The sequence below is a fragment of the Euphorbia lathyris genome, chromosome 6 (assembly GCF_963576675.1).
Source record: "Euphorbia lathyris chromosome 6, ddEupLath1.1, whole genome shotgun sequence".
Taxonomy (NCBI): domain Eukaryota; kingdom Viridiplantae; phylum Streptophyta; class Magnoliopsida; order Malpighiales; family Euphorbiaceae; genus Euphorbia; species Euphorbia lathyris.
Genome location: NC_088915.1, coordinates 6,090,469 through 6,103,883, shown reverse-complemented (window position 1 = coordinate 6,103,883; position 13,415 = coordinate 6,090,469). Strand labels below are relative to the sequence as shown.

Genomic DNA, 13,415 nt, shown 5'->3' with positions numbered 1-13,415 from the left:
CACAATGTTGGTGAACCACGTAAATCTGTGTTTTTCGATTGCTTATTTATTTATCTTTCATTAATTCCGCACAACAGTCTCTATAGCCAGTTTTTATTGTAGGGCATATTTTCTCCATTTTCTCTTATTACATCCCTTAAGTTAGGTATTGAAGTTTGATTATTAGCTATGTTGCACGGAAACTGAAAATGGAAACAGATATCGGGAAACGTTATTTTTAAGAAAATTTAGTTAGGAATTTACAATGGAAATGTAAACGGAAACAGAACCGCTACCCAAGAAGAGTTTCCTTGAACATAGATTATTAGGGTATACAACAAACTTAATTAGGAGAGGGTGTGTGTGCTTGATCAATCATAAACCAATTTTGGTCACTTATAAAACAATTCAATTTATAGAGTAGTGACGTTTAAGAGGATTTTTTTCAGAAAAAGGATCAAGGCGAGGTTGTTGACAGACGACCTCACTTCGATACCACTGTTAGGAGAGTACATGATTAGAGCGCTAAGAAATTAGAGTAAATTGTAATAGATGTGTGTATCTGCCTTGATTATGAAGTCACATTCTATTTATAGGGAGCCATGGGTTAACACCGTCTGTCGGTGTCAACACTTACCTTAGATTCTTTGGCAGACAGGTATTAGTTTATGACTGGTGGACATATTTTAAGTAGTTAGTGATATACCCAAATAGGAATCCCTTAATCTTAGGCGTGATTGAAGGGTACTGATCTGAAGAAGATTTGAAGATAATACCATCAGGGTCAGCTGCATAGGTGGCCGCCTAGGGTCTCCGATTTATAGGGACCTCCGATCGAAATTTGTTTCAAATTTGATAATTATTAAATTGTTATGGTTAAAAAGTATGTAGACTTGGATTTATAACAAAATGTAGTGTTAGGCGGAATGATAAAAACGTAGTGGAAGTGTTTGTGAGAGTGGAAGTTTGATTCTTGAATTTGTATGTTTTGGTTCTCATTTTCTATGTATTCCTGCTTTTCTTAATAATAATAAAGTTCTTTTCTCTTTATTTTTTATATATGTTTTGTTTTTAATTTTATTATTATTATATAATTTTTATAATTAATTTTTTTATCAAATTTAATTTGTAATTTGAATGTTTGCTAACACTTTAATGTTTGTTAAATTTTAATTTATTATTTAGTTTTATTCTTATTTTTTTAATATTTCAAATTGAGATCCTTTTTTAGTGGTGAAGCTCTTAGCCTGTTTGGTTGAGAACTTACCTATGATCTTAGAAGTCATGGATTCGAATCACATGGATGGGGTGCTGGGTTGAGGGTTTTCCTTTGTCTTTAATATAATTTTCTTTTGTCTAATGTAACTGCATTGCGCACAACTTTAAAAAAAAATTGAAATCCTTTTTTAATTATTAAATCTTTTATTGATCCTTGAACAATAACTACTGCTAAAAGACGTTTTTTCAAGCTGAAGTTAATAAAAAATTATATTCGATCAACTATGTCACAAGAAAGATTAAACGGTTTGACTATTTAATCTTAAATTTCGGCTTAATGCATATTTAAAAAAAAAGCTAGGCATTAAGCCTTCAAAAAATAGAATTCCTATTTATTGTTAAATTTAGGCTTAATATATATTTATACCCTTAATTTTGGTAAGTTTTGTCTATTGACATGATGAGATAGTATTTGCATGATATAGAAAAAAAAAACAGCGTGTGAATTCGTTTTTGTATAATGGTAAGAATTATCATACATAATAATACTCACATTGCCAATAGGTAGAAGTTAGCAAATTTAAAAATATAAATATGCATTTAGCCTTAATTCGGTCTCCAATCTCACTATAACTACTTTATATATTCGTTTAAAGATATAAACGTATATTTAGCTTATCATATTCCAATAAATAAAATTTACTTTCGTCACTATCAAATACATTTTGCGACCATAAACACAACTTTGTAATATATAGTTTTCGATAGAATAGAATAGATAATTACCTGCTGTGATTCTTCTGCACTAAAAGAGTACAAATTTTTTAATATTTGTGAATTTTATAAATGGAAAAGATAAATTTGTTTATAACAGAAGTCCTGTAAAAATGAACGACTACAATTTACATAGAATTATAATCAAGCCAAAGCCGAACTGGATTATAATCAAGCCGAAGCTGAACCGAACTTTGACCTGTTCTATTCGCAAGCTTGTTCACGACATAATTTTGGAATCTATAAAGCTAAATTTTACACAAAACTAAGTTCATTATTAAAATAATCGAACGAAACTTGCTCATTAGCATGTTCATAGACATTATAATCGAACTTCTTCATGAACCTATAATCGAGCGTGCTCAAAAGCTTTCCAGCCGAGCGTCACCGTGCTTAAGTTCATCACGTTCATGAGCGACTCGCCTCATTTACAATCCTAATTACACTTATTTCTTAATCATCACGTGTATATTGGTGTAATTATATGAATGACTATATTTCACAACACTCTAATCCATCGTTGCAAATAGGACATTGGTTCATGAAAAAAAAATATTACCACCATTTGCCTCCCCCAAACTCTCTCTCAACACATATCAACACTTCAGAGAGACGAAATCTGTCTTTAAGAGACTGCTAAAGACAGATATGATAATCAACAGGTTTTGGAACAAAGCCACGTTTTGGAAAACCAAACCAAGTAAACATCTCATTATACCCATTACAACTACCCAAGCAAGCGAGAACATCTATGTCCTCATCTAATGTAATGCAACAAAGCCTTAGTCCCGAAATGATCCGGTCACTGTAATATCCATGGAGCAAATACTTCTGCTAGAACGGAAAAGAGAGGGAACAACCACAAGAAAGAAATCTTAATACACAAATTAATTTTTTTCATTTATTTATAATGAGAACGAACAATCACGAGTGTGCCAGTTTTGCGAGTATAACCATGTCTAAAATCTTAACATCCAGAGTATCATCTACTTTTACAATTCCATCCGTCCCATCCACCCCAATCAACTTACCCGTGGCTCCGCGATGTACACCCCCCATAATCTTTATCTTGTCTGATTTCCTAGGTACCACTGTTTCTATTTCGCTGGGAGGAACCATGATCGTTTCACCATTGCCATTTGATCCAAGGACTACCTTACATGACCCATCCTGCACCATGTATACCAATTATTAATCCATTCATACACATAAATGTTTATTATTCGGATCTCATACAATTCAAATAAATAAATACATTAAAACCTTTATATAGGAATACTCTATACATGAATAACTTCTATTTTGTTATAAAAAAACTCAGTCCCAACTTGGTAATAACCTCTATTACCCAACTCTATTTAGTAATAACCTCCCAATTGTTATACAAATAGCCCGGTCCCAAGTGTATTCCTGTTAAAGGTTTTACTGTAAAAGCAACCTATAGCTTCATTTGAGATAATAAAGGGGAAAAAAACAACGGGGACAAATACAGGGGGGAAGCGATAGAGATAAATGCCAATAGAACAAGAATACGCTCTCCTGTTCGGATAGGAAAGATATGTAACAATGTTTTTATATAAAAGGCACACATACTACACTTCCCCTCTTCCAAGAGGAGGAAAAACCTATTTTCCATAGTTATTAAAGGCGCATGGCGCACTAAGGTGCTAGGGGTCTTGGAGCCTTGGCGCATGGCGCACGGCGATGGCACGCGCCATAGAGAGACAAGGCGCACTTACAAAAACAAAAGTTATAAAACTATAAAACTAACATAAAAATGCAATGAATACTAAATCATGACAACATTAAACATAAATAAGTTTTTAAATGCAAAATAAACCCCATGTTAGAAAGCTAAAGTTGAATACTAAATCCCATAGTTATTAAAGGCGCATGGCGCACTAAGGCGCAAGGGGTCCTGGAGCCTTGGCGCATGGCGCGCGCCATACAAGGCGCACTTTCAAAATTAAAAATTATAAACTATAAAACTAACATAAAAATGCAATGAATACTAAATTATGAAAATATCTTAAGCATAAATAAATTTTAAAATGCAAAATAAACTCCATATTAGAAAGATAAAGTTGAATAATAAATCGGTAGTGTTTTCAATCCGCACTGTTTTCTTTCTGCTAGACTTCTTCCTCTTATAAAATACAATGACTCTGTCTCTTCCTCTTCAAATCATAAACGTACTGTCTCTTCCTCTTCAAATCATAAACGTATAATCTCTTCTCTTCTAATAAATGTATAATCTCTCTCTCTTTTAATACAAATTTTTCTAATAAAACTGCCCCTAACTGCCAAACATTCCAGAAAAAACTGCTCCTAACTGCCAAACATTCCAGAAATCTGCCTCTAACTGCCAAGGCGCGCCTTGGTGCGCCTTTGGCAACTGCTCTTGGCGCAAAATGGCGCACCAGGCGCGCGCCATGGCGATTGCGCCTCGCCATGGCAGCCCCATGGTACTAAGGCCTGCGCCTGGTACGCCATGCGCCATAGGTGCGCCATTAATAACTATGCTAAATCCTAAGTTCTACTCCTCATCAAAACTCTCCAAATTAATCACTCATGTTTTTTTCTCATTTTGGACCCTTCAGAACACTTGACTGTCAAAAAAACCATAAAACTACCCCTAACTCACCAAGGCGCGCCTTAGTGCGCCTTTGGGAACTGCCCCTTGGCGCAAAATGGCGCACGCCATGGCGGGGGTGTCATGGCGCTAAGGCCTGCGATCAGGAGCTTAATATATCCAAATAAAAGATTAAGGGGTTAATGAACCAAAAAATGAAAGATGAAGGACCCAATGATGCTTTTTGCCTTTTATATAAAAGGCACACATACTACACTTCCCCTCTTCCAAGAGGAGGAAAAACCTATTTTATTTTCCTCTCATTCATTCCCCAACATCCTGCTCTTCCAGTCATGTCAATTGTACAAAGTTCATGAAATGCATCAAAGTTCCTCTTCTCACCAGATTTATATATAGCCAAGCAAATCCAAATGGTGTTCCTTTAGTAGAAATCAGTGAATGAGATCTTAAAGTTTTTGATTTGTTTAACATTCTACTCAGAGATGTAAAGTATGTAAGAGTTTTCAAAAGCTCCATAGGGACATACCGGAAGAACTTCCCTGATAACACCAACAGACTCATCAGCACCCTTGCGTACATTAACCAATATATCCGGCGTGAACCATGGTCCTTCACTGTCCCCACCTGAAATTTGACATCAATGTCAATGCACACTTTGCTCAAGGAGAGTTCACATGAACTCAAACCACCAGTGAACAAAACAAAATTACAGTTCGCAAAAAGGTCAATGAATAATCAGGCTACTAAAATATTCATTTTATGCTGTAGCAACCAACATCACATTACTAATAATTCCTTAGTATTCGTGCATGTGCATAGTCTTAAAAAACGCTATGAATGAAATTAACAAATCACTGAAAAGCACAAGGCAAACCTATAACAGGAGACATGGCATCAAGACCGCCAGTTCCAGGTGTCATCGGTTGCCCTCCAGGAGTGCTAGGTAGATAGGCTGCCGAACTTGGAGTCATAGGCTGCCCACCAGGAGTTGACGGCAAATATGGACTTGGTGCATTGGCTACGATATGAAAAGATTTTTAATAAAGGGAAATTGAAAATTAATGTTGTGTACTAGCAATTCAAACTGAGAAGATAAATTACCATAGCTATCTCTAGGAGTGCCAGCTTCACTATAATTACCACCAGGAGTTGGAGCTTCATAAGCTCGAGAAGGGGGGCTTCCAGGCTGAAAAGCGAGAGAACATATGGAGGAGGAGGAATTAGAAATTAACAACAGGATTCAATGACGAGAACAGTTTATCACGCTACAGTATGTCCAAGTTCCTAACCTGATACTGTGGACTTGTCCCCCATGAAGCAGGATTGCAATCTTCCCAATTATCCCTGTATTAATTAAAATTTTCAAAATTCTTTTATTAGTTAATCACATAATATTTTCTAATGAGAAAAGGTACATAAGACATAATTAAAGCCTTCGCTAATGCAAAGAGATATTATTCATTTCTGGCACAATATATCACTATGAAAAAAAAAAAAAACTGACGTCTGATTAAAAGAGATAACAATGTCCTAATGAAAGGATAAGCAGGAGGTAAACTGAAGGCACTTTGGAAAGAGAGATTGTAAGAAAGTGAAGCCAAAGAATCATGTGACCATTTGGGTATTCTAGATAAAAAAGAAAAAAACATGTTTTTCAAGTGATACAGAAAAGCATTATCTTATCAGATTACAAATGACCAAAAAAAAAACTATTTCTATAGGGCATTCTACTTAAAATGAGACCATGTTTTCAAAGTAATACAGAAAATCAGTATACCCAAAGCTTGTAATCCACAGAATTATGCATAGAACCAGAAACGAAATCAAATTCATAACTGACACTGGATATCAAGATTTGACATGCGTGCTTGCCAAGAAAAAATATGCCAATCATCAATGTGTATCACAGAGAAATGACCTATCAAACAGAGCTTAAGGCTTACTCAAATCAAATCATAAAGAGTAGCAATCGGGAAACAACTGAAATAGTAAGTTAATTATCAAATCATAAAGAGTAGCAATAGGGCAAGAAGTGAAATAGTAAGTTCATTATGAAACCTAACCTAGGAGGACTCATTGGCGCATAAGGATTCCAAGCTCGATCTCGCATTGGTGTCCTCATGCCATCATGAATAGGTGTTGCTGTAAATGTAGAAAGCAAGAGAAATAAGGAAGAGGCAAGTTAGGACCATAATAATAATTTCTTAAACGTTAACAAAAACAGCCAACATCCAAACCAAGCAAATAACTAGTACAAGGATTACAAACCTCCAGCATCTCTCATTGGAGTCATGTATGGGTGCATTGGAGTTCGAGAAGGATGCATGGGTGTTTCACTTCCCATACCATACCGAGATTCACTGGTCAATGCATATAAAAAGATAGGATATAAAAATATTGAATAAATACCAAATATACTTCAAATATATATATATATATAAATATGTGTGTGTGTGTGTGCATATATATAAAGGTGAGCTGTTAACTACCGGTGTGGGGTGGATACGACGACATTGTCAGAAATGTTATTGCGATCAACTGCAGAAACAAAATAAACTAGTCATCAAGCAAATCAACTAAACCACCGAGCTAAAAATGCCTCATCGATAGATAATGACTTGCCTAAAATAACCTTCATTTGAGACTCCAACTCAACTCGAACCGATTGGCCTTTTATCTCTTTAACCCGCCCACGGTAGCCCTTGAAAGGACCCTGGCGTATCTTTATTGTGGTGCCAAGTAAAGCATCATGCCTTCCTCTTCCACCTCTATGCCTTCCTCCAGCTGTGACATTGAATTGGAACTTCACGATCAAATTTATTCTTAAGCAGATTAGCAATAATATGAAATATAAACATCTGCCTGAAGATATTATAAGAACTTACACTCCATTGGAGCTCCTCTCTGAAACCTCCCTGGTGATGGAGGAATACGCGGGGGAGCTTTTAAACTGGAAAATCTTGAGAGGGAATTACCCTGAATTCATGCAAGCACAAACTGAAGGTAAGTTACCAATTATTTCAGATTTATCTTGATCATTTTATGAACTCAATGATATCAGGATTCAGGAGACTTCAACCAAAAGGATAACGTCATAAATCACAAAATATATTTCTAAGCCAAATCTAGGAGATTCATTAGAAGAAGATTCTAGAAAAAACAATGAAATAAGGTTATTATAACTGCACTGACCATCTTCAAAAAAAAAAAAACTCCACTGACTTAAATTTTGAACAACTATTATATTAAGATAGCTACAAACTTTTATTTACTCTGTACAAATATAATACAAAATCTATGCAAAACGTTCAGCCTCCAAGAGAAGTAACCAATAAATTGCCTTTTCATCCACAAATACAATCACAAAATACTTACATTTCTATCGCCGTTGCCTCGTCTTCCTCCCACAACAATACAAGAATGGGATTTAACGCAAATAAATCCAGCATGTTCAAGATGATGACGATCATAGATGAATAATACTCCTCCGCATATGTGTTCTACAGGGCCTTGTTTCCCCTAACAGGATAAGCAAGATGGAAGGTGAACTACCCAGAAGAAAAGAAGAGAAAGGAAGAGAGAAAATTTTACTAAAAATCTCACTTTGCAAGGACCATCAATGATTTTAACAACATCCTTCACTGCTATGGTATTTTTGTGCCGATCTTGCACATTGAATTTCTTGTCAACCTTGCGCTTTATTTCTCTCAATCTAACAAGAGCAACCTCAGGTCTCTCTGGAACTCCCTTGAGAACCTGAAAGTAAATCAAGACATTTGAGCAGGATTTACAGTTATACATAAACACATAACTTGAATTGAAATCCTCACCTGAAAGGCTTCACTTTCTACTCGTATAATTACACCAAAGCTCAAATCACTGCATCATATACTAAACCAGTAACTATCTAACCGCATAGAAGACACATACAATATAAACAGATAAGCAAGAATGGTTTCTTGTCTTCTTGAACAAACACTTACTCCAACTGCACAAGATCATGTAGCTCATACTCCCCAATTTTGGTAATACCAGTAGTTACCTCTGAGCTTTCCACAACATCGTCAGCAAACACACGGATCTAAAGATGAGATTTATATTATTTTCATAAGTTACTTTTCCAGTCAAAATGACATCTGACAGGTACTCGAGTCATACAAGAAAATTATCACTTACATGTTCCTTAGTTGTATCTGATAGAATGATGAGAACATGCTGCTCAACCTTAACTACCATGCCAGTAGCACCCTCCTGGGTACCTGTGACAACCTTCACATGATTACCTGGTTCAAAGTACTTGCAAAGCTCCTTTTCATTCACGGCTATAGTTCTCTGACAATCAATAATGGCTTATCAATTAACTGAAAACCAAGCACTTTTAAATGATCATTAACAAATAGTTTGATAACCTGAAAGATCTCTTCCAATAATCCTTACCGGAAGATCCTTCATTTCAGGCCTGATATGCACATTTTCTTCATCAACTTTCTCGACCCATCCCTTGAGGTTTTTCAAATCTCCCTTGACAATTATCACTGCATCACCCTTTACAAAGTGACCTTTCTTTCTGTTTGCAAATAACAGACTGCCCACGTCACTTTGACCATTCTCTCCAGGTGTTCGAAACTTTTCAAGTTCATCAAAAGTTGGTTTTATATTCTGGGCACTTATTGACTTCATCGACACTGCTTTATACAAGAAACCATCTTTAAACAACATCCCACCAACATTTTCAAAATAGTCACCAGTCATATGATCTCTTCTTCGTTCTACACGAATATGTAGTTCCCTGAGAAGTACATTATAAAAAAACAAGATCAATTACTTTTTAACAGACTTTCAGTAGAATAATTTTGCAAAGAGAATGTTAAACCAGAATTACCTAGCTTCATCTGTATTCATAAAACGTGGCGGGGGGACAAATGCCTTCTTTTTCGCAACCTCCCTGCCTTCCTATAAAAATTTGCAAACAATAAAATCTAAAATATCTTACGAATACAAAAGAAAACAAGGAAACCCAGGCTGTTACACTCCTTGAGCAGACAAATGGATAAACTAGCAAGTAAATTAGTGAATCAAATGGCATTTTCCTGTAATTCTCCGAAAACAGAATTAATATTTAATACAATTTATGAAGGCAAAATTCAATATCAAAAGATAATAAGACATGTCCATATCCAAACAAAAGGATCAACATAAAAACTATATAGAACATGATTGAATTGCAAATATACCAGTTTATTTGCAAGAGCTTGCAGATCAATCCTTGGGATTAATTTCACAGTGACTCTCTGACGCACATTATCTACATCTACCACCTTCAGAAAGTGAAAAAGAAATAATTCTTAGAAAATAATATTCAAGAAAACATGAAAACAGAAGTTATAAATCATACTTTGGCAAGATCCCCTTTATAAGTCCCAATCTTCATTCTGACCCAGGTATCCCTTGAAAGATCTAATGCTTTACTTTCAACTGAGAGAACATCAGTCATTTCTTTAATTGGAACAAGCATTATTTTCTGGGCATAAATATTGCGCAGACCTTTACAAGCCTGATGAAGCAGAAAATATGTAAGTCAACCATTTAAGATATGTTATCTGCAAAAATCAAAGCTGCATTTCATAAACATGGTTAAGCCTGATATACAAGGCATACCTCCCTCACATGGGCTTCCTTGTCCGCTTCAATATACAAAAAGTTCTTGAGATGATCAAGAGCAACAACAGACCTGATTTGCAACTCTGGTCCTTTATCAATATACTTTTGCATTAAGCAAACGGCTGTTTCCCTTTCCCGACCAATCTGATATACAACAAAAGACAAGTTAATGAATATATACATAGGAAGCCTTTTGCATTCAGGTGGCAATGCTAAGGGAGTGTAAAAGAACAAATCTGAAAAATCATACCGCACATTTCACCATCCACAACTTCGGATCCCGAACAGATGGAAGAAGAGCTTGTTGCTCCACTTCAGTTGTCTCTTCATCATATTCCGTGTGACTTGATCTTGCATACCTCTCTTGAATGCTTTTCTCAAGCGCCGCAATATCTTCCTGCTCATCCTCCCGAGAAAGCATTGGAGGCCTTCGATGACCCCTTCTACCATCACCCTCCTCAGGTAGATCAGTTCCATTATCAACTATAAAATCTGCACGCATATATATGAACCTCAGGCTTTGCTATCCCAAGCCACAAAGAGAAAATTAAATGTGAGATACAATCTCAAAATAGCCCCACATTAACCAAGAAAAGGATATATTTTTTCATTTATTAAAGCTTGTCCACTATAATTTCGTCAAGTACATTAACTGATCATGCAAAACTGACCTTAAGAACAGTTAAATAAATTAACATAACCAGCATATGGAAATTGTAATATCCATGCTTAAATCGTACAGGCAACCAACTCACAGCATAATCAGATGAACAAGAAATGGAAGTACAGAAACATAAAAAGTAGTCCTTGGATTCAAGTATTCAACCAACAAAGATTAAATTGAAGACTTAAGAACATTGATATGCCAATATTACTACTATGGCAATACTATAACAATAATAATTTAGTACCTTGCCAATAGTTGCTACCTGGTAAAACAAAAATGTTGAAATACTAACAAAAGGACCCAGTGAATATACCATCTTCAGGAATAATATGACCCTCAGAAACTCAACGTAGAGAAGCTAAATATTCAAAATGACAGAACAGGAAATAATCAACATATGGATAGAGAAGCAGCTGTTTAAAGAAAAAAAAATGACAGAAGACAGTACATAAAGACAAAAAGAAGGCATAAGAGATGCAGAACAAGGATAAGTAACCAATTCCCCCCAAACTACCATATTTACAATTTACACACAGCCCATTATGCTATACTTGGAAATATGCACACTTCCATAAAGCATATTATGCCGGGATGAAGCCATTAGACTTGGTAATAATAATTTTGGGACATAAATTCAGTGAACTCTTCTTCCATAGACCTCAAAGACTCTGATAGTATCATACACGAACTCTTTGACAACAACCGATTGCCCTAAATCTTTAATAAGGAATGTCTTCATATACTAAATAGTGGTTGATGCATAGATACTTAAATTAGATACACAAACATATAGTCTAGAAATACATTAACACTATATTTGACCAAGAAAAAAATATTTGCAAGCTAGTTTTTATGTTTAAAGGATTTCTTTGGCAATCAAATATGTTTCAATCAAGACATAGAGTTTTCATGCTACTAAAACATGAGGTTATTCAAGGGTACAAAATTTTCCAAAAGAAAAACGAGTACGTTCAGATCCCCTCCATCTAAATCCCAATAAAACAGTAACTCTCCAAGTGTCAGTTAGCCAACAACACAGTAAGAGATTATTACATCAATACATTGATTGCTAGATATTCTATGAAAGATGGTATATAGCCCTCATACATCAAACACCAACTTTTATATCCAGATATTCTATGTTCTTCTAGTATTCAATATTAAGTAGATTGCTTTTCAGCTTGAGCACATCCATCAAACGCATGTTTCATTCCTATATGCATGCATAGCTTTTGCTCTCTCTAAATCCAGAATTCCATTCCCACAGTGACTTTCAACATGTACATAAATCAATCAAGTTTTCTCAACCAAATTATGGATTAATTTCGTGCCACATTCATCAATGCAAAACAAATGAAGAAACCAAACGCACACAGAAAAAGGACCCTTACCGTTGTCGATATCCTCCTCATCCTCCTCCTCATCATCACTATCGACTTCTGCCTCGAGGTCAAAGAACTGAGTCCCAGACCTTCTCTTAGGTTTCTGCCTCCGTCTACCTCCAGCATACTCTTCATCGTCATCTTCTTCTTCCTCCTCTTCGTCGTCCTCTTCAGCAACATCGTCTATAAAATCTGATCTCCGTCTCTTCCTGCGAGAAGCGCCTCTATTTTCCTCCTCTTCCTCTTCTTCCTCGTCCATCAGCTGTTCGTATTCCTCACCTTCTGCATCGAGCTCCTGCTCGTCGTCGTCGTCTCTGCGACGAGGCATAGCTTGCAAATTTCGGTGTGCGTTGTAGATGTATGAATCAAAGGTCTGATTCGCTATTTTTAGTTTCGGTGTGCGTTAAAGATGTATGAATCAAAGGTCTGATTCGCTGTTTTTATATCGCGAAAATAAGATGGTAAATAATTATAAGGTACTGTGTTCACGCCACCAGTCCACTTGGCTGGACGAGCAGACGAATTTCTGAAGTCGTGGAGATCGGCAATGGTTTTGGATCAGGTGCAAATAACAGCAGCTAATCACCGCCACCAGGAACGCTGGAGCTGTCCCCACTCAGGTCTGAAATTGAACTTCGACGCAGCGGTTCAGCGGGACGCTGGATTTATTGGAATGAATTGGGGCGGTTATTCAGTGAGGGGCATTTTGTGGCTGCTAGATATCAGAGATTCCAAGGAAAATTCGCACCAATTACAGCCGAAGCTATCTCGTGCCGAGAGGCACTCAGTTGGATAAAGGAAAGAGAAGAGGAGGAAGTTTGTATTGAAGCGTTGCGTCAGGAGCCTGAAAAATATTTTTCCGACATTGGTTTAACCCTAGCTGATTGTTGGGAAATATGGCATGCGATCCAAGGTTATTAAACGATTGTAACCAATATACCTCTAGGCTCGATGGTTAGCCTTTTGGCTTTTGATTTATAATAATTAATACAATTCATTAATTCATAAAAAAAAAAATAATAATATACTAACGTGTTGTTTGGAATTCTATTGGAATAAAGATAATGGTAAAGTATGAACGTTTAAAAACCGAACTAAACTGAAATAACTTATCGAATAAATGAATTTTAGTTTTTTTGGT

At 35.9% G+C, this 13,415-nt stretch overlaps 1 protein-coding gene across 2 annotated transcripts; it reads right to left on the bottom strand.

Annotated features, from left to right (window-relative positions):
* Positions 1-2,846: 2,846 nt before the first annotated feature.
* LOC136232284 (putative transcription elongation factor SPT5 homolog 1) lies at positions 2,847-13,190 on the bottom strand. 2 transcript variants are annotated; one of them, XM_066021344.1, is made up of 22 exons: positions 12,284-13,190; positions 10,476-10,717; positions 10,223-10,369; positions 9,960-10,118; positions 9,799-9,882; positions 9,447-9,517; positions 9,002-9,353; positions 8,741-8,896; positions 8,548-8,645; positions 8,395-8,443; positions 8,168-8,320; positions 7,940-8,083; positions 7,450-7,540; positions 7,187-7,348; positions 7,054-7,102; positions 6,833-6,924; positions 6,628-6,706; positions 5,854-5,908; positions 5,666-5,750; positions 5,439-5,582; positions 5,091-5,188; positions 2,847-3,141 (listed from the first exon to the last, which is right to left on the bottom strand). In XM_066021344.1, exons 1-22 carry the CDS (start codon positions 12,600-12,602, stop codon positions 2,896-2,898), a joined length of 3,075 nt encoding a protein of 1,024 aa, XP_065877416.1. In that variant the 5' UTR covers positions 12,603-13,190; the 3' UTR covers positions 2,847-2,895. The 2 variants fall into 2 exon arrangements, with proteins under 2 accessions (XP_065877416.1, XP_065877417.1); XM_066021345.1 differs by having other exon boundaries at positions 10,476-10,748; positions 12,284-12,597.
* Between the last annotated feature and the right edge of the window lie 225 nt (positions 13,191-13,415).